General features: G+C 38.2%; 1 protein-coding gene across 4 annotated transcripts in view; it reads right to left on the bottom strand.

Annotated features, from left to right (window-relative positions):
• The window catches only part of FAM120C (family with sequence similarity 120C), a 97,130-nt gene that overhangs the window by 65,086 nt on the left and 8,935 nt on the right, over window positions 1-23,109 (bottom strand). For 2 of the 4 annotated variants that reach the window (XR_001138294.1, XM_012663975.1), the window contains exons 2-4: window positions 8,407-8,653; window positions 7,053-7,135; window positions 2,931-3,059 (exon numbers count right to left, since the gene is read on the bottom strand). Coding sequence is in view for 3 of the 4 variants with exons in the window: in XM_012663975.1 (XP_012519429.1) it covers window positions 2,931-3,059; window positions 7,053-7,135; window positions 8,407-8,653 (459 nt within the window). In the remaining variant the exon portion in view is untranslated. Of the gene's footprint in view, window positions 1-2,930; window positions 3,060-7,052; window positions 7,136-8,406; window positions 8,654-22,457; window positions 22,803-23,109 lie in introns of those variants that run through there. The other 2 variants (XM_012663977.1, XM_012663976.1) reach the window with 2 other exon arrangements.

Below are 23,109 nucleotides of genomic sequence, written 5' to 3'. Positions count from 1 at the left end.
AGTTTGAGGTTGCTGTGAGCTAGGGTGACGCCACGGCACTCTAGCCCGGGCAACACAGTGAGACTCTGTCTCAAAAAAAAAAAAAATAAAATAAAATAAAGTCCAGAAATAGACTCACACAAATATGGCCAATTGATTTTTGACAGAAGTGCAAAGGGAATTCGATGGAGAAAAGATCATCTTTTCAACAAACTATGTGGGAATAATTGGACATCCATATGACAAACAAAACACCTCACACTTTATATAGAAATGAACTAAAAATGGATGATCTTTTAAAAATGTAAATTGTAGAACTATACAATTTTTATAAGAAAACAATTTTTATAAGAAAATTGTCACTCCTGTGGTTAGGCAATGAGTTCTTGGATGTCACACCGAAAAAGCATGATCCATAAAAGATAAATGTTAATGAAAATTAAAAACTTGTTCTGCAAAAGATGCTGTTAAACTAATTAAAAGACATACTACAAACTGGGAGAAAATATTTGCAAACCAGATATCTGACAAAGGACTCATATACAGAATATACAAACTCTCAGAACTCAACAGTAAGTAAAAGAACAAACTAATTTTAAAAAGAGGCAAAAGACTGTGAACAGACCATTCACGAAGGAGGATATATGGATGGAGTAAGCACAAGAAAAAAATGTTCATCATTCATCATTGGGAAATGCAAATTACAACTATGATGAGGTACCACTATGCATTATTAGAACGGCTATAAAAATTATTGACAATCTATTGTACAACATGGTGACTACAGCTAATAACAATGTATTGTATTCTTGAAAATTACTAAAAGAATATATTTTAAGTGTTCTCACCAGAAAAAAATGAAAAGTATGTGAGGTAATGCATGTTAATTAGCTCAATATAGCCATTTCACAATGTATACATATTCAAAACAACATCTTGTACATGATAAATATATACAACTTCTATTTGTCAATTTACTTTTTTTTCTTTCTTTTTTTTTTTTTTTGTAGAGACAGGGATCTCATTATGTTGCCCAGGCTGATCTCAAACTCGTGGCCTCAAGTGATCCTCCTGCCTTAGGCTCCCAAAGTGCTGGGATTACAGACGTGAGCCACCACACCCAGCTGTATTTGTCAATTTAAAAAAGTAAGTTAAAAAAAATACTGACAATACCAAATGCTGGTAAGGAATGGAACAGCTACTCTGGAAAATGGTTCGGCAGGGTCTTATAAATTTAAACATACACTTACCATATCACCTAGAAATCCCAATCCTAGGCATTTATTTACACTAGGGAAATGAAACTTACGTTCATATAAAAACTTGTATACAAATGCTCATAGGAGCTCTATTCATAACACCAGAAATTGGAATCAACCTAAATTTCCTTTAAGTGGTAAATGGATAAACAAACTGTGGTATATCCATATAGTAAATATTACTCAGTAATAAAAAGGAATGAATTATTGATACGTGTAATATGTAACAACTTAGAAGAATCTCAAAGGCATTATGTTGAATGAAAGAAGCCATTCTCAGGCTGGGTACGGTGGCTTACACCTGTAGTCCCAGCTACTTTGGAGGCTGAGGCAGGAGGATTGCTTCAGCTCAGGAGTTTGAGGTTGCAGTGAGCTATAATGACACCACTGCACTCTAGCCAGGGCAACAGAGTAAGACTCTGTCTCAAAAAAATAAAAAAAGAAAAAGAAAAAGAAAAAAGAAAAACACAGTTTAAGCACAAATCAAATTGTTAAAAATAAAACGTTTTTATCCTAGCTCTCTGGGAGGCCGAGGCGGGCGGATTGTTTGAGCTCAGGAGTTCGAGACCAGCCTGAGCAAGAGCGAGACCCCGTCTCTACTAAAATTAATCGAACAACTAAAAATATATAGAAAAAATTAGCCGGGCATGGTGGCGCATGCCTGTAGTCCCAGCTACTCGGGAGGCTGAGGCAGAAGGATTGCTTGAGCCCAGGAGTTTGAGGTTGCTGTGAGCTAGGATGACGCCACGGCACTCTAGCCCGGGCAACACAGTGAGACTCTGTCTCAAAAAAAAATAAATAAATAAAACGTTTTTTCATAATTTTTAGTTTCATTTTGTAAGATAAAATCCCAGTTGAGCCCTTTTTCCACCATTAACAATGAAATTTTGATTCTTGTTTTATGTGGACTCAAGTAGTGTTCTTCATTGCCCGTTATCCTCCACTGAGCAGGACTACTTTTATGTTAAAATATACAGATGCTCCTTGACTAACAATGGGGTTACATCCTGATAAACCCATTGTAAATTGAAAATATCATAAGTTGAAAATGCATTTAATATACCTAACCTACCAAACATCATAGCTTAGTCTGGCCTACCTTAAACATGCTCAGAATGCTTATGTTAGCTAAAGTTGGGCAAAATCATCTAACACAAAGCCTATGTTATAGTAGTGTTGAATATCTCATGTAATTTATTGAATACTGTACTGAAAGTGAAAAACAGAATGAGTGCATGGGTACTCAAAAGACATTTTCTACTGAATGTGTATTGCTTTTGCACCATTGTAAAGTTGAGAAATCTTAAGTTGAACCACCATAAGTGGTGGCCTGTGTGTACACTGAAACAAAAAAAGACTAGAAGGACACATGCCTGAGTGGTAACTGTGGCAAGTTGTTTTAGGGTAATGAGATTTTAAGTGACTTGTTTTCTTTATTTTCTAAGTTTTTCAGAACAGCCTTGTATTACTTTAATCATCAGTAGAAAAAAAGGTAAAGAACCCTTTCGATTCATATCTAGTAATTTTTTTAAAGGAAATTTGGGGGCTCTGATCTGTAAGCATGGAGAACACATGCAGGTAGGAGGAAAGAGATTAGGTATCATGGGAAAGATCAGGAGACATGAGACCTGCTGGTGTTGCAGGAGAAAGTAAGAAAACTGGCAGCTCTTAGGAAGGGGAAGCCCAGCTCACCTGAGACTGTTTGAAAACATCCTTCCCAACCACATCCAGGTTTGAGGGGTCTTTGATGGAACTAACATACTCAGAAACAGCCTTGATCACCACGTCACAGGGTGGAAGAACCAGCTGATGAGCCCGGACCTAGAAAAGGCACAATAAGCATGGGACACTGACATCAAAGATGGATCACTAAGAAAAAGGGTGTAGTGAGGGAGTAGATGGGGAATTCAAATTCAGTAAATCTAAATCCACTGAGAGAGATTAAAATTATTTTCTTTAAAAATAGTTTTCCCCCCTAATTCTCAGTACATAATACTTAGAAAAGATCAAAGGCATACAGAGATAAAAGCCTATCATTCATAATTCTCCTACAGAGATAACTACTGTTTTATGACACTGTCATAATTAATCAGTTTTCTTTCATGAGATATTTTGATTGCTTCCATTTTTTTTTTTTGAGATAGGCTCTTGCTCTGTTGCCCAAACTAGAGTACAGTAGTGTCTTCTTAGCTCACAGCAGCCTCAAACTCCTGGGCTCAAGTGATCCTCCTGGCTCAGCCTCCCAAGTAGCTGGAACCACAGGTGTGTGCCACCATGCCCAGCTATTGTTTTTTTATTTTTTAGAGAGCCAGGGAGTTACTATGTTGCCCAGGCTGGTCTCAAACTCCTGGCCTCAAGCAATCCTCCCACCTTGGCCTCCCAAAATGGTAGCATTATAGGTGTGAGCCACTGCACTCGGCCCCTGCTTCCAATTTTTAGCTACTAAAAGTAATGTTGTATTGTGCAGACCATGTTTGGATCCTGATTTGAACTACAAAAAGGCCTTTTTCAGATAATCAGGAAAATCTGGAAATGGACTAGATATTAAGATGATACCAATAAATTAGCATTAATTTTGTTAGGAGTAATAATGCCATTGTGCTTAAGTAAGAACATACCCGAGTGTTTTAGAGATGCATACTGAAGAATGTGGGAGTGAAATGACTTGAAGTTTGGCATTTGCTTTAAAATACATTAGCAACAATAAAACTCAACAAATGTAGCAAAATCTTGATAACTGTTGGATCTGAACGATGTTACAATTGCAATTAACTATATTATTATGTTATTTTCTCTACTTTTGTGATGCTTGGTAATTTTAAAAAGAAAAATTTTAATGCTATCATGATATGTGGGTATGATTTGTTGCCCACTTTCCAATTATTTAATTACAAGCTTCCTCAAACTATAATTACTGGGTCAAAGGGTATAAACTTCTTAAAGGCTTCTGACATAAATTGTTTTGCCAAAAGGCTGTACCATTCAATTCCTTTAACAAATATTTATTGCCTACTATGTGCCAGACACTGTCCTAGGAACCAAGGACACAGCAGTAAACAAAACAGACAAAAATCCTTGCCCTCATGGGAGCTTAAATTCTATTGCAGATGTTTTAGGATGGGGTGATGGGATTTAAACAAAATAAATAAGTAAAATGTATAGTGCGCTAGCTGTAGATAAGTGCTATGGACAAAATATTAGTGGAGAAGGGGCTAGAGAGTGCAAGTGTGTATGTGCATGCATGTGCATATAATAGCGCGATCGGGAAAGGCCTCACTGAAATAAAGACAACTGAGAAAACCTCTAGGAGTGAGGAAATAGCTATGTGGGTAGAAAAAGCATTATAAGTAGAGGGAATGGTAAGTGCAAAGGTTCTAAGAGCAAAAGAAAAGAAAAATGAAATCAGAGATATAACAGGGGCCAGACACATAGGGCTCTGTAGGCCATGGTAAGGATTGGGTGAGTGACATAGTGAGCCTTTGGAGAATTTTAAATAGATAAGTGACATGATCTTAGTTTTTTTTAAAGGATCACTCTGCTATTATATTGAGAATAAGGTCGGGTGTGGTGGCTCACGCCTATAATCCTAGCACTCTGGGAGGCCGCAGCAGAAGGATTGCTTGAGCTCAGGAGTTCAAGACCAGCCTAAGCAAGAGCAAGATCCTGTCTCTACTAAAAATAGAAAAATTAGCCAGGCATGGTGGTGCATGCCTGTAGTCCCAGCTACTCAGGAGGCTGAGGCAGGAGGATTGCTTGAGCCCAGGAGTTTGAGGTTGCTGTGAGCTAGGCTGACGCCACGGCACTCTAGCCTGGGCCACAGAGTGAGACTCTGTTTCAGAAAAAAAAAAAGAGAGAGAGAGAATAAATGGGGGTAGGGGAAGGGGTGTAGGCAGAACACCAACCATTAATAAGCTATTATATAATAATAATGAGGCCACAAATAATGGTGGCTTGACCAGGGTAGTAGCAGTGCAAATAGTGAGAAGTAGATATATTTTGAAGGGAGAGCTGATGGTATTTGCTGACAAATGAGATATGGGGTGTGAGAAGGAGAAAGAGAAGTCAGGATGACCCAAGGTTTTTAGCCTAAGGAACTAGAAGGATGAAGTTGCCATCAACAAAAATAAGGAAGACTATGGGAGGAGCAGGTTTAGGGGAAAGATCAGGAGTTTCCATTTGGACATATTACTTTGAGATGCCTATTAGATAAGTAAATGAAGATATTTAATAGGCAGTTAGATATTAGAATCTGGAGTTTAAGGGAGAGGTAAGAGCTGGTGACATAAACTTAAGAGTCATCAATGGACAGATGGTATACTTAAAGTCATGAGATGGGATAAGATCAATCCAGTGTAGACAGAAAAGAGAAGGGAACCAGGATGGAACCCTGGGGCACTCTACAGTTAGGAAGTAGAGAAGAAGACAAGGAAGCAGCAAAAGAGACTGAGGAGAAGCAGCAGTCAGTGAAGTAGGGAGGAAACCAGAAGAAAGTGGTATCCTTAAAGCCAGTGAAAAAAGCATTCTAAGGAACGAGGAGTGAGTAACTGTGTCAAATACTGCCAAATGGTCAAGTAAGGTGAAAACTAAGAGCTAGCCACTGGGTTTATTAACTAGGACATTATTGGTGACCTTGTCAAACAAAGGCAATTTCAGCAAATCAGATTTCAGAGAGAATAGGGGAAGGAGATAGTATGCAGCTCAAGTATAGACAACACTTTAGAGGAGCTAGTTATAAAAAGAAACATGGGGCAGTAGCTTGGGCATGGGGAGTGAGGTCAAGAGTGGGTTTTTGCTTTATTTTTTAAGATGGATGCATGCTTATACATCCAATAGAAAAGAGCCAATAAAGGGAGGAAAACTGATGATGCAGGAGAAGGAGGGGGGAGGAACTGACACCCTTAAGTTGCCAAAAGGAGATGGGATCTGGGCGTGGTGGTGCATGCCTGCAATTCCAGTTACTGGGGAGGCTGAGGAAGGAGGATGGCTTGAGCCCTGGAGTTCGAGGTTGCAGTGATCAGGCCAGTGAATAGCCACTGCACTCCAGCCTGGGCAACACAGCGAGACTCTGTCTCCAACAAAAAATTAAAATGAATACATAAAAGGAAATGGGAGTTAATATAAGTGCAGGAGTTAGCCCTAGATAGGAACATGGCCAAGTCAGTCACAGTTAACAGGAGGCAGGCAGAACATGTGGGCACAGAGATCCATGTAGGTTAGATGAAGAGGGGGCGGGAGCTTGTAGAAATTCTCTTCCCATTGCTTCTATTTTTCTCAGTAAAATAGGAAGTAAGGTCATGAACTGAGAGTGAGGAGGTGAGGAGGAAGTATTAGAGGCTTAAGGAGGGAGGAGAAGCTATGAAATAGTTGTCTAGGAGAGTGAAAGAACTAGGGAAATAGAATATAATTGCCAACTTATACTACCACTGAATATATGAGGGTATCAGTCTTGCCACAGCCTTGATAGGAGTGGGTACACTCATTTTTCAATATTTGCTAAACTGTTCAGCTAAAAAAAATCACAATGCTCATTTAATTTACATGTCTGATCACTAGTGAGGTTGATCATTTAGTCACTTTATTTCCTCTTTTGTGAATTTTCTGCTTCTGTCCTTTGTTCATTATTTCCTTATTAGGGAATTAGCATTTTTCTTCATAGATTTGTATGAGTTCTTGAGATATTAAGGGTATTGATAATAACTAATTTTTTATCCATATGTGAAATATTTTAAATCTAAGAAGATAATTATTCCATTAAAACTCCTATCAAAACCAGATGCATCCTAATCTGTATAAGCAGGAAATGGGGAACATTACCTTAAGTGATGCAAGAGGATGTTCTGGTCCCAAGAGGCTCCAGTGAAAAGCAGCCAGGTCCTCATCTGGGAGAATGTGGTTACCTATAAAGTACATTTGTCATGTATTGACTATACAAAAGTTTTCTTAGAACCTCCAGGCCATGAAAGAGGTCCTGAGAGAGAAAATGATCAAATAATTCATATAGGTCTATATTTTTAATGTAATAATTACAGTAGCTATATGTTGATTATCAATTATGTATTGTGTGCATTATATGTATCATCTTTAAAATGACCGTGCATGGTAGTATTTTTATCCCCATTTTACAGATAAGGAAACTGAGATTTGGACAAGTTTGGTGACTTGGCCCAGTGTGGTCCAGCCAATAAGTGCACACACCAGATAAGAAGCTAGGACTGTCTGACTCCAAAGTCCATGCTGTTACCTATCACCTAGTCATGATGCCTTTTAGAATAGCAGCCACCAATTACTAACTGCCTACTAAGTGCTGAGCATTTGGTATTCCTCATTTCATTTAACCTCACCAATAACACCATGAGGTATTATTCCCATTTCACAGATGAGGAAACTGAAAACAGGGAGGTGTGACTTCCGTGAGTTTCCTAAGGCCTAATTCCAAAATTTGTGCTGACTTTATTACATTATCCAAACTCATGCCGTTTGGGATTATAGAGCAGAGGTCACACATGAGACAGGATATTTACCTTCATGCTGTTAGTACTTGGAAAACCAATTCAAAACATAACTCTAATTTACTTTGAAATACATTATTAAAAGATTGATGGATGGATAGAAGAATGGATATATGATAAAGCAAGTATAATAAAATGTTAATGGCAGAATACAAGTGGTAGATACAGGGTTTTCACTGTAAAATTCTTTCAATTTTGCTGTATGTTTGGAAGTTTTCATAATAAAATATTAGCACAAAAGAAAGAAAGAGAAAAACATGATCAACAATTTGTGTTCCTGATCTAAATTTAGATACTGGGGAAGAAATGCTGATGTTATCAGTGGGAAACCAAAGTTGTCTAGGGCTAGTAAAACATTTGGCTTCAGATAGTACTCAGCATAAAACAGTTATGAAATGTAACAAAAGAAAAAGTTTTACAAGAATCAAGATAACATTCTGGAATATCTTGTAGCAATCCATAAGGCAAACATGCTGAGTTTTAGTGTAGTCTACTAAGTAGCCCAAAAGTCTGCTGGGTTTTCCCCAGCACGGTGTTTGGCATGAAGACTTTAAAAATAAAAATTCAATGATGACAAGCTAAATCATTCTAGTCTTCAACTCTTAACATTGCAAGAGGAAACTACCAATCAATGGAGTCTCTTCCTTTGGTCTACCTACCTAGCAGTGCAGCAAATATGGGAAAACTCATTCGCTTCAGGCCCAGCTGCTTGGCCACCTCCTGCATCAGGAACTGGTTGGTAGTGAGGTTCTTCCCATTCCAGCTCAGCTTCAGAGCATGGGAACTATAGTAAGAGGGAATATTGTAGAGAGCATACTCGGAGTCATGGGCAAGAAGGCCATGGAAGCCATTTTCCCTGAAAAAAGCCACCACTTCCAAATGGTGGTCTTCAAGGCTCTGAAAGACCTAGGAGGCAAGAAAAGAACATGTCATGCCACAGAAGCTGATCTGTATTTTGTTAGAAGTCAGGAAGGTTAATAACTGTTAAAGTTTGACGAAATTTAGGATTATATGTGGCCAAATAGAATACTCTCAAAAAAACCAAACGAAACAAAACAAAAACCCTCTCCCAGGCTACAACGTGATTATTCTTGTAAACATAGCGCAGATAGCATTATACATGTGTTCATTCAAACGTCCAATCTTTTTTGACTCCTTTCATAAACTTGGCCTTAGGCCATTCAAATTAGAATACTGACATTAACACAGTATATATTACTTAAGTTTTTACTTCAAAACAATAACTGAAGAGACATTTGTTAGAAAGACAGGAAAGCTATTATTTATTGCTTGGCATCTACTATGTGCTGCATGTATTTTACATATATTATCTCATTGTCAGAACAACCATGGCAAGGTATATATGGATGAAAAACTTAGATGTGGAAATAAATACAGAAATCTAAGTTCTTCTAACTCTTTTTCTTAAAAGATCTTGCTTTTTTTTTTTTTTCCTTAGGAGCACCTTAGATCGCAGGGCACCCAAATAGGGCTCTTCCAACAGACAGGGGGTCACAAACTTCACCCTATTTTAGAAATGGGAAACTAAAGCTGCAAGAGGTTGGCTGCCCTCAATGTTGCATACATAATGAGTGAGTGGTAGACAGGATTCAAACACAGGCTAATATGACTCCAGAATGCACACTTCTATTGTACCAGGCTTCTTCCTGGAGAGCGCTATTTTTTACGTAACAGAAGCAGACTGTTAAGTACTCTTCCTGCACATGCCTCTATTGCTACACTTGAAGCATGCAAAAATCATCTGTATACTGGCTCCATCAGACTAAGTTTCTTGACTGCAGAGAGTTTACCTCTGTATTCCTGGCTCCCACATAAGACCTGGTACATAGTAATATTAATAATAATGGCAAATAGATAATGAATATGTACTGTGCACTAAGCAATGTTCCAAGTACTTAACACGCATTAATTCATTTAATACCCACAACAACCTTATGAGGCCATAACTATTATTATTATCCCCATTTTACATTATTATCCTCAAGGTCATTTGGCTAGAAGAAGCAAAGCCCAGATTTTGACTCTAGAGCCCACGGACCTTGATAATTTTGTTCAATTCATAACCTATTTTTCATTTAAGTTGTAAAGGAATGGTAGTTTTCTGGAATCTAACAGGAATTTCAATGCATTAAACTTTTGCCAGGCTACGGAAAAAGACTCTAGTCACAGTTGATAGTCATGTCACACATGAGGGCATGGACATTGGTAAGCAGACAGTGAAATAAGGTTTGTGCTTGTTTGACATCCAGCCAAAGGAACAAAAAAGTATTGCAACATATTTACACCTAGAGATATGATTAACTCCAGCTGTGCCAGGGTAGGAGTATAGTTTTATGCTGTCCCCTGGAGATAATTTCTTCTGGCCTACCTCTCATACAAGTCACTGGTTGAGCATCCATGTACCTTGTACCAGGCATAGTTGCTAAGTGTAGTATGTTCTATCTCATCATAACAACCTGACCATATAGACATTATAAGCCCCATTTTACAGATGAGGAAATTGAGGTTCAGAGAAGTGAGGTGCCATGTTCAGAGCTATAGAGCTGGAAAATAGCAACCTGGGTCAGACTGACACCAATGTCTATGCTTTCTGCTACAACACATAATATTTAGCTGGGTCTGAGGCTGATTATGCCACCATCTAAGTGATTTCAACTCCAGAAAGACAAGGATTACTGATTTTTAACTAATCTGGTGGCTCTTAAAATACAAGGAATGTAAATCACGGTCACCTGGAGAGCTTTTTCAAACTATAAAACGTCCTCAACTCAAATCTGCTGAAACAATTTCCTGAGTGTGATCCAAACAGCTATATTTCTTAATATTGCAGAGTGAATAACTAAAAAAAAAAAAAAGAAGAAGAAGAAAAAAAAACCAAACAGCTATATTTCAAAATAGCTTCCAGTAGGTTCTCATGAATACCCCCAATTAAGATCCATTGAACTAATTCAATTATTCATTTTATTGCTTAGGAAACTGAGGCCTAGAAAAGATGAATGAGTTAACATGACGACCTAGCTAATTTGCAGCAGAACCAAGATTAAAACAAGTCTCATGATTCCAGGTATAGGACTTCTTTCACTGTATCTTCTGAAGTAGGTAATGGAAAATAATAGAGTAAGAATTTCACAAATCTCTCTCACAATTCCCCAGCATTCCACTCCTACCAGGCTAATTTCCTAACTACCTGTTTCCAAGATTACTCCTGCTTCCTGTCTTTGCTCACTTGGTCCCCCTGCCTAGAATGCTTTATTGTGTCTCTTTCCCAATGTTCCAAACAGTTTCCATAGGCCTGCCACCTCTTAGAAAAATCATTTGATAATTTCCCTCCTCTTCACCCTTATATCACTGAGACAGATGACATAGTCACAGATCTAATTTGGCAATACCATCATCAAGTTTTAAGATCATAGGTTCTATTTTACTCTTGTGTGCATCCTCCATGGTCCTATGTCCTTCCAACTAGGAAGGACAGAGAGCAGAAGTTGACAGGTACAGAATAGTAAAGAAAGTAAAGAAACCTCCTACTGAGGTTGGGAAAAAGAAAAGCAGTCCTGGCAAATGAGACGGTACTGTCATTTCAGCATTTGACTTCTACAGCAGATACACTGAAGTCACTGGGAAAAGTCTACCTGGATTGCAGGCTACCTACAGCTCAAGTAGCAAAGCACCAATTAAGCACCTACTATGTACCAGGCACTGTTCCAAACCCACCTTATGTCCACTAATCTTACAATAACATCATGGGGATTATCTCCATTTTACAGACGACCAATCAATGAGGCTCAGAGGTCAGAAAACTTGACCAAAGTCACACAGCTAAAAAGGTAAGATAGCCAATAAGCACATGAAAAGATGCTCATCGTTAGTTATTACAGAAATGCCAGTCAAAACCACAATGAGAAACCAGTATCACTCTCACTAGGATGACCGAAATTTAAAAAATGGAGGCCGGGTGTGGTGGCTCATGCCTGTAATCCTAGCACTCTGGGAGGCCGAGGTGGGTGGATCGTTTGAGTTCAGGAGTTCAAGACCAGCCTTAGCAAGAGCGAGACCCCGTCTATACTAAAAAAATAGAACGAAATTAGCTGGACAACTAAATATATAAAGAAAAAATTAGCCGGGCATGGTGGCGCATGCCTGTAGTCGCAGCTACTTGGGAGGCTGAGGCAGGAGGATCGCTTGAGCCCAGGAGTTTGAGGTTCCTGTGAGCTAGGCTGACGCCACGGCACTCTAACTTGGGCAACAGAGTGAAACTGTCTCAAAAAAAATAAATAAAATAAAAAATGGAAAATAATGAGTGTTGTCAAGGATATAGAAAAATTGAAATCCTCATGCATTGCTGGTGGGAATGTAAAATGGTGTAGTCACTTTGGAAAACAGTCTGGTAGGTCCTCAAATGATTAAACATAGAGCTATCATATGATCCAGCAATTCCACTCCTAGGTATACACCCAAGAGAATTAAAAAAACTATGTTCACACAAAAACTTGTACATGAATGTTCATAGCTGCCTTATTCATAAAGCCAAAATGTAGAAACAACCCAAATGTCCATCAACTGATATCAGAACGGATAAGCACACCATACAAAGAAATATTATTCATCCATAAAAAGGAACGAAGTACTGATTCATGCTACAATGTGAATGAACCTTGAAAACATTACGTTAAGTGACATACACCAGACACAAAAAGCCATATATGATTGCTTTTATATGAAATGTCTAGAATAGGCAAATCCGTACAGATGGAAAAATAGATTAGTGGCTGCCAGGGATTGGGGATAAGGGGGAATAGAAAGTGAATACTGCTAGTAGGTACTAGGTTTCCTTTTGAGGTTATAAAAGTGTTCTAGAATTAGTGGCAATAGTAGCACAACTCTGTGAATATACTAAACACCACTAAATTGTACACTTTAAAATGGTTAATTTTATGGTATATGAATTATATCTTTTTTTTTTTTTTTTGCAACTCTGCCGGGACACGAGCCCGGATGAATTACATCTTGATTTTTAGAAAGGGGAGCTAGGATTCAAATCCAGCTCTGTTCACAAAGCCCAGGCCCCCTAACCCTCACTTTAAGAACTTTTTATTAAGGAAAAATTTAAACATACAAAGGTAAAGAGAATAGCATAATGAATCCCCATGAAAGCATTACCCAGTATCAACTATTATCAATATTAAATCATTCTTTCTTCGTCTACCTTGTCCCCCTCCTTTTATGGTATTTTCAATATATTTTTTACTGTGATTAAAAAACACATAAAATTTATCATCCTAACCATATTTAAGTGTACTGTTCAGTCGTGTTAAGGATATTCACATTATTGTGCAACATGTCTCTAGAACTTTTTCATCTTGCAAATCTGAAACTCTATACCTATTAAACAACAACTCCCCTTTTCCCCACACCAGCTCCTGGTAACCACCATTCTACTTTCTGTTTTTATGAATTTGACTACTTTAGATACCTCATATAAGTGGAATCATATAGTATTTGTCCTTTTGTGACTAGCTTATTTCACTTAGCATAACATCCTTGTGGTTCATCTATGTTGTAGCATGTCACAGGATTTCTTTCCTTTTTAAGACCGAATAATATTAGATTGCATGCACATACCACATTTTTTTTTTTTTGAGACAGAGTCCCACTGTGTTGCCCGGGCTAGAGTGCCGTGGCGTCAGCCTAGCTCACAGCAACCTCAAACTCCTGGGCTCAAGCGATCCTCCTGCCTCAGCCTCCCGAGTAGCTGGGACTACAGGCATGCGCCACCATGCCCGGCTAGTTTTTTCTATATATTTTTAGTTGTCCGATTAATTTCTTTCTATTTTTTTAGTAGAGACGGGGGTCTCACTCAGGCTGGTTTCAAACTCCTGAGCTCAAACAATCCGCCCACCTCGGCCTCCCAGAGAGCTAGGATTACAGGCGTGAGCCACCGCGCCCGGCCCACATACCACATTTTGTTTGTCCATTCATCATTTGATAGACATTAGGGTTGCTTCCAATTCTTGGCTATTATGAACAGTGCTGCTATGAACATAGATATGCAAATATCTCTTCAAGATCCTGCTTTCAATTCCTTTAGATATATATCCAGAAGTGGAATTGCCGCTCCTATTTTTAATTTTTGAGGAACCTCCGTGCTGTTTTGCACAGAGGTTGCATCATTTTACAATCCCACCAATAATGCGTAAGGGTTCTAATTTCTCCACATCCTTCTCAACACTTACTTTATGTGTTTGTTTGTTTGTTTTTATAGTAGCCATCCTAGTGGGTGTGAGATATCTTACTGTGGTTTTCATTTTCATTTCTCCGATGATTAGTGATATTCAATATCTTTTCATATACTATTAGCCATTCTGGCACATTTTGAAACAAATTTCAGACATCAAATCACTTCATCCATAAAATATTTCATTGTTTAACTCTCTTAGATAAGGATTTAAAGAACAATATAACCACAATACTATTATTACACCCAGCAAAATTAACAATAATTTCTTAATATCATAATATCCAGTCCCTATTCTATTTTCCATGATTGTTCCCAAAATGTCTTTTGATAGTTGGTTTGTTCAAATTAGGATCCAAATAGAATCCACATGCTATATTTGGTTGATAGGCCTCCTGAAAGGGGCAGCCTTGCTAAAATAACAGGAAAATATCTAATCCTGCAATTTCCTAACATCTAGCTAAAGATCAATCATGAGCGCTCTCCTCACTTTCTCTCCCTAGGTGGCAGGCGAACTGCAGGGACTCTGTTTTCACAAACATCTGAAAGGAGCCAAAAGACAGAAAGGAAATGTAAATCTTTCTCTTCACATTCATCAGCTCACAGCCCTTAGAATTTATTTTATACTCTCGATGTTACTCAAGAAGCCCCAGAACGGACAGCAGGGGAGCAAACACCCACCCCGCCCGGCCTGTTTCCTGCCCAAAACCACATCTCAGGGGCAAAATCACATCTCCTGTGATAAGCCTGACTACATTTCGGAGATAACTAAGTCTCCAGCAACAGAAAAACAGACAGACTGACGTCTTGCAGCTGCCTGCCAATTACTCCACAGCTGCTTCTGTTTCATCTGACAACAATCACTTTTTTTCTTTCTCTTTGTCCCCATAAAATCAGCAAGCCATTTAGCCTCACTGCTGTCACCCCCTTCTCTTTCTTGGGATGTCAAGCTATCTCCCTGCTCTCTTTCTCCCCCTCTCTTCCTCTCTCTCACTCTCTTTCTCTCCTTTAAGAGGATAAAATAAACGTTTTTACTTTTATATATCCTAATCTCTGAGTGAGAAATCTTTCTCCACACGCTCCGTGAACACCTACCAGGATTTCCACCCTAACAGCTCCTAAGTATCTTAATTTATAGCAGTTTCCCTTCCCTTTATTTAAATGCTATTTATTTTTTGGAAAAAAAAATTTACCTTATTTTTTAAGTTAGAAAAGCAATATAGATTATTTAACAAATGGTGTTGGGAGTCATTTGAGAAGGAAAAAAAATGGATCCATACCTCACACTTTAACCAGTATATCCATAAAAATAATAGAAGACACCATGAGGGAAATTTCATATAATCTCAGAGTGGGGAAAGTTAACGAGAAAATCCAGTAACACAAAATAAAACAATTAATACTTTTACTACATAAAAACCAAACATTTCCACAGTATGAATGCATATATGTTCAGCTGATGAATAAGAAAAAATATTGGGAAAAGTCGATATAAGTAAACTCAAAAGACGAATGAGAAACTGGAAAAATTTTGCAACTCATAGCACAGAGGGCTAATTTCCTTAATAGAGAAGGGGGGAAAAAAACCCTAACAATCCAAGAGAACATTTCACAAAAAAGTAAACACAAATAGATCTTAAGTATATAAAAAGATGATCACAAACTCACTCATGTTAAGAGAAGTGAAAATTAAAAGAATACTGAAACATGATATTTCACCTATGAGCAAATAAAGTAGTGGTGAGAGAAACAGGCACTTGTAAACATTACTGGTAGGGGTGTAAATGGCATAACCCCTAGGGAAAGCAATTTGGCAAGATCTTTCAAAATTACAAATGCACAATACCCTTTGACCCAGCAATTCTGCTTCCAGTGATTTATCTTTTAGATATGTAAAGCACTCAGAACAACAATGCAAATGCTTAAGTGTGAGCAACTGCTTTGCAAATGTACAAAATATTCACTGCAGCATTATTCTAATAGGTGAAGACTGGAAAAGACCTAATTAATTGCCTATCTATAAGGAACTAAATTATAATATATGCATACAATGGAATAGTGTGAAACCATAAAAAAAACCCACAAAACTCTGTATATGTAGGAAAATTACAAAGATATATTAAATGATAAAAGCAAGGGGTAGAACATTATGTACAGTATGCCAGTTTTTAAAAGGCATTTTTTTGTGTAAAATATGTATGTGTAATGTGCACATATGTAATATGTATTTATATGTATAGTTACAAGTATTTGCTTTTATATGCATAGTATCTCTGGAAGAATACACAAAAAATTGATAATCTTGGTTGCCTCAGAGGAGGAGAACCTAGTGGTTGGGGATGGGGTAGAATGAAGTTTTTTTTTTTTTTTACCATATATCCTTTTGTACCATAAATTGCAATACTTATTCAAAAGATAAACTACAGCTGAATAAAAGCAGTACACAGTGCAAAAAAAAATCAAACAACATAGGAGAGTGTACAGTGAAAAGTAAGTCCTTTTATCCCCATTTCCTAGAGGTAACTGCTGTTCTAGGCCCCTCCTCTGAAGAGTATGATTCAGTAGGTCTAGGGTCAGACAGGGAATCTATTTTTTTTATTTCAAAATATTAAGGGGGTACAGATGTTTTTGTTACATGGATAGCTTTTGTAATGCTTGAGTCAGGGCCACAGGTGTGCCTGTCACCTGAATAGTGTTCACTGTACCTGTTAGGTAGGTTTTTGCCCCTCTCTCTTCTTTCTCCTCCCCCAGGAATCTATTTTTAACAAGAACCCTAAATGATTCTCATGATGAGCTAAGTTTAAGAAACAGCTCTCTAGTCAGATCACATAGCATGGCAATTTACTCCTAGCAAAATACAACCTAGACTGACTGATGGCCATTCAATCTTGATCAGGGCCAAGAGAAATAGCCTTCCAGCCACAATGACCCTCAGAACAGTGAGCACTCTGGCTCCATTTACACATTTATGATGACTGCTACCACCTACAAGCACAAGAACTTCCAGTGCCTGGCCCAAACTGGTCTGGTTTAGTTATTAACCCTGCAATTTTCCAGGAGGGTAAAATGATTTAGGGGAGATCAAACCATAACATACCCAAATAACTAATCAGAAAAGCAGCACACTTGAGTTTTAAAGAAAGTGAGAATTGAGATTCTGAACAACTGTCTATAGTTTTTCATTGCTGGTTCGCTGTTCAGTTCAATGAATATGGATTGAGGGCCTACTAAGTGTCAGGATGCAGACAGCACAGAGCAAGACATTTACAATACGTGTGAGAGGTTAGGAGCACAGGGTGCCATGGGAACACAGAGGAAAGGCACCTAGCCAGTGATTGGGGGTAATGCCTTTAGAGGAAGCAACACCAATCTATCTATCTATCTATCTATCTATCTATCTATTTATTTATTTATTTGAGACAGAGTCTCACTCTCTGCCTGGGCTAGAGTGCCGTGGCGTCAGCCTAGCTCACAGCAACCTCAAATTCCTGGGCTCAAGCGATCTTCCTGCCTCAGCTCCCGAGTAGCTGGGACTACAGGCGTATGCCACCATGCCTGGCTAATTTTTTCTATATTTATTTTTAGTTGTCCAGCTAATTTCTTTGTATTTTTAGTAGAGACGGGGTCTCGCTCTTGCTCAGGCTGGTCTTGAACTCATGAGCTTAAGCAATCCTCCGCCTCGGCCTTCCTGAGTGTTAGGATTACAGGCGTGAGCCACCACGCCTGGCCAGCAACACCTATTTATAAAACTCAGAGGAAAACAGCTGAGAAAAGGTTAATGTCTCATTTCCAACCTTAAGTTGTCTAAAGCAGTGGCTTTCAAATTGTGCTTCCCCAAACCAGGATTTGGGTAGGTGGAGATTGGACCAAATAAACAGAGTGGATCAGTGTTCCTACTTTCTCTTCAACCTGAGCTCACAGTCCTCATTTTATATATATTTTGGCTCTTATAGAAATATATAATAGCAAAATATTTAATATTTCATAATAAAATATTCAATATTTAATAGCAAAATATTGCTATTAAAAACAAATAGGAATATTAATTACTAGAACATAAGCTTCAAGAAGGCTGGGATTTTTTTATTTGTTTTGTTCACTACTGTATCTCCAATACATAGAACACTGGCACAGAGTAGGCAGGCAATGAATCATCACAACTTTCAATGAATATTTTCCTGAGCCAGGCACTGATACATGCCAGACTCTGACCTAGGTGTGAACCTATAGCAGTGAACAACAGACAAAAATCCCTGCCCTCATGGAGCTGACATTGTAGTAACTAATATTTCAAAACAAACACTGGGCTAAACATATCTCATTTAAACTTCTATCCCTATGAAATGGGTATTATATCATTAGACCTTCTCCCCTTCCTTTTTTAAAACAGAGAAAATGAAAGCTTGGAAAACTTAAATAACTTGCCGCAAATCACAGCTAACAGTGTGGCAGAACTTGGAGTAGAACTCACTTAGGTCTGACTTCAAAATAATATTCTTTTTCCACCAAATATATTCTCGAATAAAGGCAACTGGGAAAGTGGGCATAACTAATCTCAGATCAATTCACAAATAAGACAATAAACACAGGAACATAAAGAATAACTAGATTGTGAGCCCGTTAGTGGCAGAATTATGTTACAGCCATCTGTGTCTCTAGCACCCTACCTGGACCACAGACAGATCATAACAAATGCTTGTTATTGAAAGTAACTTCATCGTAAATGATTCTCTTTAGAAATTAAAAATAAATAAATAAAACTTCAAACCAGAGGCAATACTGCTTTCTGACATCTAGAATACTTGACTTCCTCCAGCATGGCCTATATTCCATTGGGATACCAGCCTCACTCCTATCTATCATGTTACATACACCAAACTAGTGGCTGACTCAGCCAGCGTACTGTGGTCTACCCTCTCCACCTATTCTCAATGACAAGGCAAAAAGAAATCGGAGATAACAGGGAAGCATCATCTTATAAGAAAATTAGAGGAGGGGGTGGCCTATATACCTTGAAGTCTAACTACTGAATAATTACAAACTACAACCACCGTTGATGCAAATATGCATCACTGCACACTGTGGAGTTCAACAAATGACCGTTAAGGGATAATCACAAAGCTAAAGAATAGAATATAAAAAGAATTAGCAGCAATCAGAAACCACAGCCAACTCAAGGCAACATTGATAAAGTGGCCTTCCCTTCCAACTGTAGCAATTGCAACTATCTACGTGCACATACAGTGGTAGAGCCTTTGTCATGAAATACAGCAATCAAGCTGGAGGTAGTAGAATACTGATCCAGTGTTCAGCATACACTATTAAGGTGCTAATTTTAATTTGTGAGTACTCAATTTTAGTACCCTTAATTACTCTTAGGCTGGAGCCAGCCCATTTCTATAGGTGAATCTTTCTGTCACATTTAAGAATCAAAGGAAAAAGATTTTTAAAAAATCTGTTGCAGTTCATCCATGGGCTGGAGACTATACTTTGAGACTAACTTGTAATCAGCGTATACATCAGGAGCTCTGGCATCAAATTGAAGTTGTGGGGACAAATCACAGGCAAGTCACCTAGCTTCTTCATCTGTAAAATGGATGAAACTAATTAGCTAATTCCTACCCAGTTGTAAGACTTAGAAATTACTTATATAAAATACCTGGCACATAGGCTCTGAAATAGCTACGAAATAAATCATAGTCTGTTCTGCAGAAGTCTACGGTATGTACTATTGTCTGGAGGTCCTCATAAATCATTTGAGACAAGTAGATACCAGAATAGTTCTGCCCAAACCAAATACTAAAGATTGAAAAGTATCCTTAGGAATAAGAGAAGAACAAGAGTCCAATGGAGTTGTGGGTTACCTGAGAAAGGACAGGAACTTCAGAGAAGGCAATGATAGCAAGAAATTTCCAAAAGTCCTTGAACCAGGGCTACAAATGCTTACAGGGGTGGGCAACTAACATGAATGAATATAGAGGGCTGAGTTAAGAAAAATTAACTTCCAGAAGTGTAATTGTCTTTACTAAACTATGCTATAGGTATTAATATATACATGCAAGATATTGGAGTTTAGATTTTAAATTAAAAACACAAGTGAAAAACAGAAACTTTTGATAATTTTTTAATAGTTTAGTCTCCTTTGACTTGGAACTAGAGGCCTGATGATGACTTTATGTACCAAGAGGTCAATATTAGGTCTTATATTTTTGTGTTACAATGTGCAGTACAGAATTTAGCCTTGAATCCTTTTACTGGGAGTGATTAATTTGATCCTATTTTATAATGTAAAACAGATGTTTAGAAATGTAGGCATTTCCAAACACAGAAGTTTGGCATAATTTTTTTTCTTTTTTTAAAATATATATATTTAGGGTAACTACTCCAAAGATATTTGTAGAATTCTGGTATTTTAATGACACCATGCTTCATTTTCAGTACCATAGCATAGTAATTCCGTATCTTCACTGTAGCTTTTCTTTCACACTGTGAACATTGAGAAAGGCTAACTGAACAGTATCAGTTCATTTTCATAAAATATGTCAGAGAACCTTTTCTGGAATTCAACAGACAACTCCACAATTATAGGAATGTAATTCAGGCCATCACTTTCATTTCTTAGAAGCCAATTTCAGCAAAGTCAGCCAGTTTCTCTCTTGCCAAATGAGTTTCTCAAAGGCATAATTTTGCTAGGAACAAGCAAATACAACCATACATTTGTGAAGGTACTTCTGAACAGCCCTGTTTTTATTCAGAGTGTCTAGATGAATTGTAAAGTCAACAAAACAAATATTTTTTTTTCTTTTTTTTTTTTTTTTTGAGACAGAGTCTTGCTCTGCTGCCCGGGCTAGAGTGCCGTGGCATCAGCCTAGCTCACAGCAACCTCAAACTCCTGGGCTCAAGCAATCCTCCTGCCTCAGCCTCCCGAGTAGCTGGGACTACAGGCATGCGCCACCATGCCCGGCTAATTTTTTATATATATATTTTTAGTTGTCCAGATCATTTCTTTCTATTTTTTTAGTAGAGACGGTGGGGGGGTCTCACTCTTGCTCAGGCTGGTCTCGAACTCCTGACCTTGAGCGATCCACCCGCCTCGGCCTCCCAGAGTGCTAGGATTACAGGCGTGAGCCACCGCGCCCGGCCAAAACAAATATTTTATTTCAATCTTTGCAGGTGCACCGAATGCCCTTTTGGATGCCAAACAGGTCATTTTTTTTTCAGTGTCTTGAGTACTGTGCCTCAACTAAGCCAATCAACCTCCATGCAATAGGGCAGATTTCCATAATATGCACCTAATAATTCACCAAGCAAAGCATCGACTGTGTTTGGTGCAAACCACAATGTTAATTCATTTCGAACTTTTTAGCACAAAGTGAATCCTGAGGAGTGATACAACAAACAGCTTTAAGTTTGGGCCCCTGGCAAGTGTTTCTTCTTCAAATTTAAGTTTCCAAAGTCCAACAGTTTAACACTATTGGAGAAACACTCTCTATAGTCATATTTGCTAATTTTGACCAATCGATATTAAAAGTTTTGAGACTTTTCTCAGCACACAAAATCCAGGTATTTCTAGATATACCTGTGATAGGCTAAAAGAGTTAAGTCCAAAAGAGTTAGGTTTCATCAAAATTCTCAACACATGAATTATATCTAGGTGCAGTGGTTCTCAAACTTTAGAGTGTATCAGCATCAGCTGGAGGGCTTGTTAAAATGGATTGACAAGACCCACTCCCAATTTCTGATTCAGTGGGTCTGGGGTAGGGCCTAAGAATTTGCATTTCCAACAAATTTCCAGGTGGTACAGTGCTGTTGGTCAGGGACCATACTTTGAGAACCACTGGCTAGACATACAGCTAAATGTATAGCTATGTAGGTGGTGTTTACACCTGTTCTAATTAGCTGCTATCTAAAACTTTACAAATAATTTAAATTATTGACCCAATTTGTCTCAAAAATGGGACAATAGTATTTTCTACCTTTGCAAATGCTTGTTTATGACATAATTTCTGCTGTACTCAACCGACGCTCTTTTGTAAGACTACCACATACAAAAGGCTTTCAAGCCCTGGCAATTTTTTCACTTAATACATAATTGCATTTCATGTCAGTATCACTTATTCTATCTGTATTCAAAAACACAGCCTGTTGAAATTTCCCAAGTCTTACTTCAAGTTCTTTTTGTTTCAGCATTCATCACTTTTGTATACTGGTCATATTTCTTACCGTGGTTTATTTTTAAATGGTAACTTAAATTGTAGTCTTTCAACACATTTTATTTAGGAAAATATATAGGAAAATTCATCAATTCCACAAAGGAATAGGCTCTCTCCTTTTCTCCTTTAAATATGTGACCTTCTTGCATAAAAAAGATTTTTTTCACTTTGTACAGATATGAGTACAATAAATATTTCATGTTCATCAAAATGACTATAAAAAAGTACAAGCACAACAATCAATGGTGTTTATCTATTTCTGTGTAATAAATTAGTTCAAAAACATAGTGGCTTAAAATAACATTTATTATCTCATAGTATCTGTGGGCATGTCTTAGCTGGTTCCCTTGGCTCAGGGTCTCTCACAGGCTGCAGTCAGGGTGTCAGCCAGGGTTGTAGTCATCTCAAGGCTCGACTTGGGAAGGATTCACTTCCAAGCTCACTCATGTAGCTGTTGGCAGGATTCAGTTCCTTGCGGGTTGTCGGACTGAGGGCTTCAGTTCCTCACTGGCTGTTGGTCAGAGGCTGCCCTCAGTTTCTTGTCCTGTGGGCCTCTCCATAGTGCAGCTCACAACATGGCAGCTTGCTTCATCAGAGTGATCAAGCAAGAAGAGAGACAGAGAGATAGAGAGAGAGAGAGAGAGAGAGAAAGCGCACGCGAGCGAGCGCGAACAAGATGGAAGTTGCAGTTTTTTATAACCTAACCTTGAAAGCAACATCCCATCACTTTTGTTGTAGTGTGCTCATTAGAAGCAAGTCATTAGGTCCAGCCCACACAAAGGGGCGCAAGATTACACAGGGTGTGAATACCAGGAGGCAGCAATCGCTGGGAGCCATTGCAGAAGATGTCTACCATCAAGGACAAGTGGCACTTGGTCACTCTGCTGGGGAGA

Source organism: Propithecus coquereli, unplaced genomic scaffold, assembly GCF_000956105.1.
Source record: "Propithecus coquereli isolate 6110/MARCELLA unplaced genomic scaffold, Pcoq_1.0 Scaffold849, whole genome shotgun sequence".
NCBI classification, from domain to species: domain Eukaryota; kingdom Metazoa; phylum Chordata; class Mammalia; order Primates; family Indriidae; genus Propithecus; species Propithecus coquereli.
The sequence above is the reverse complement of the archived record's forward strand: the minus strand, read 5'-3'. Positions and strand labels throughout refer to the sequence as shown.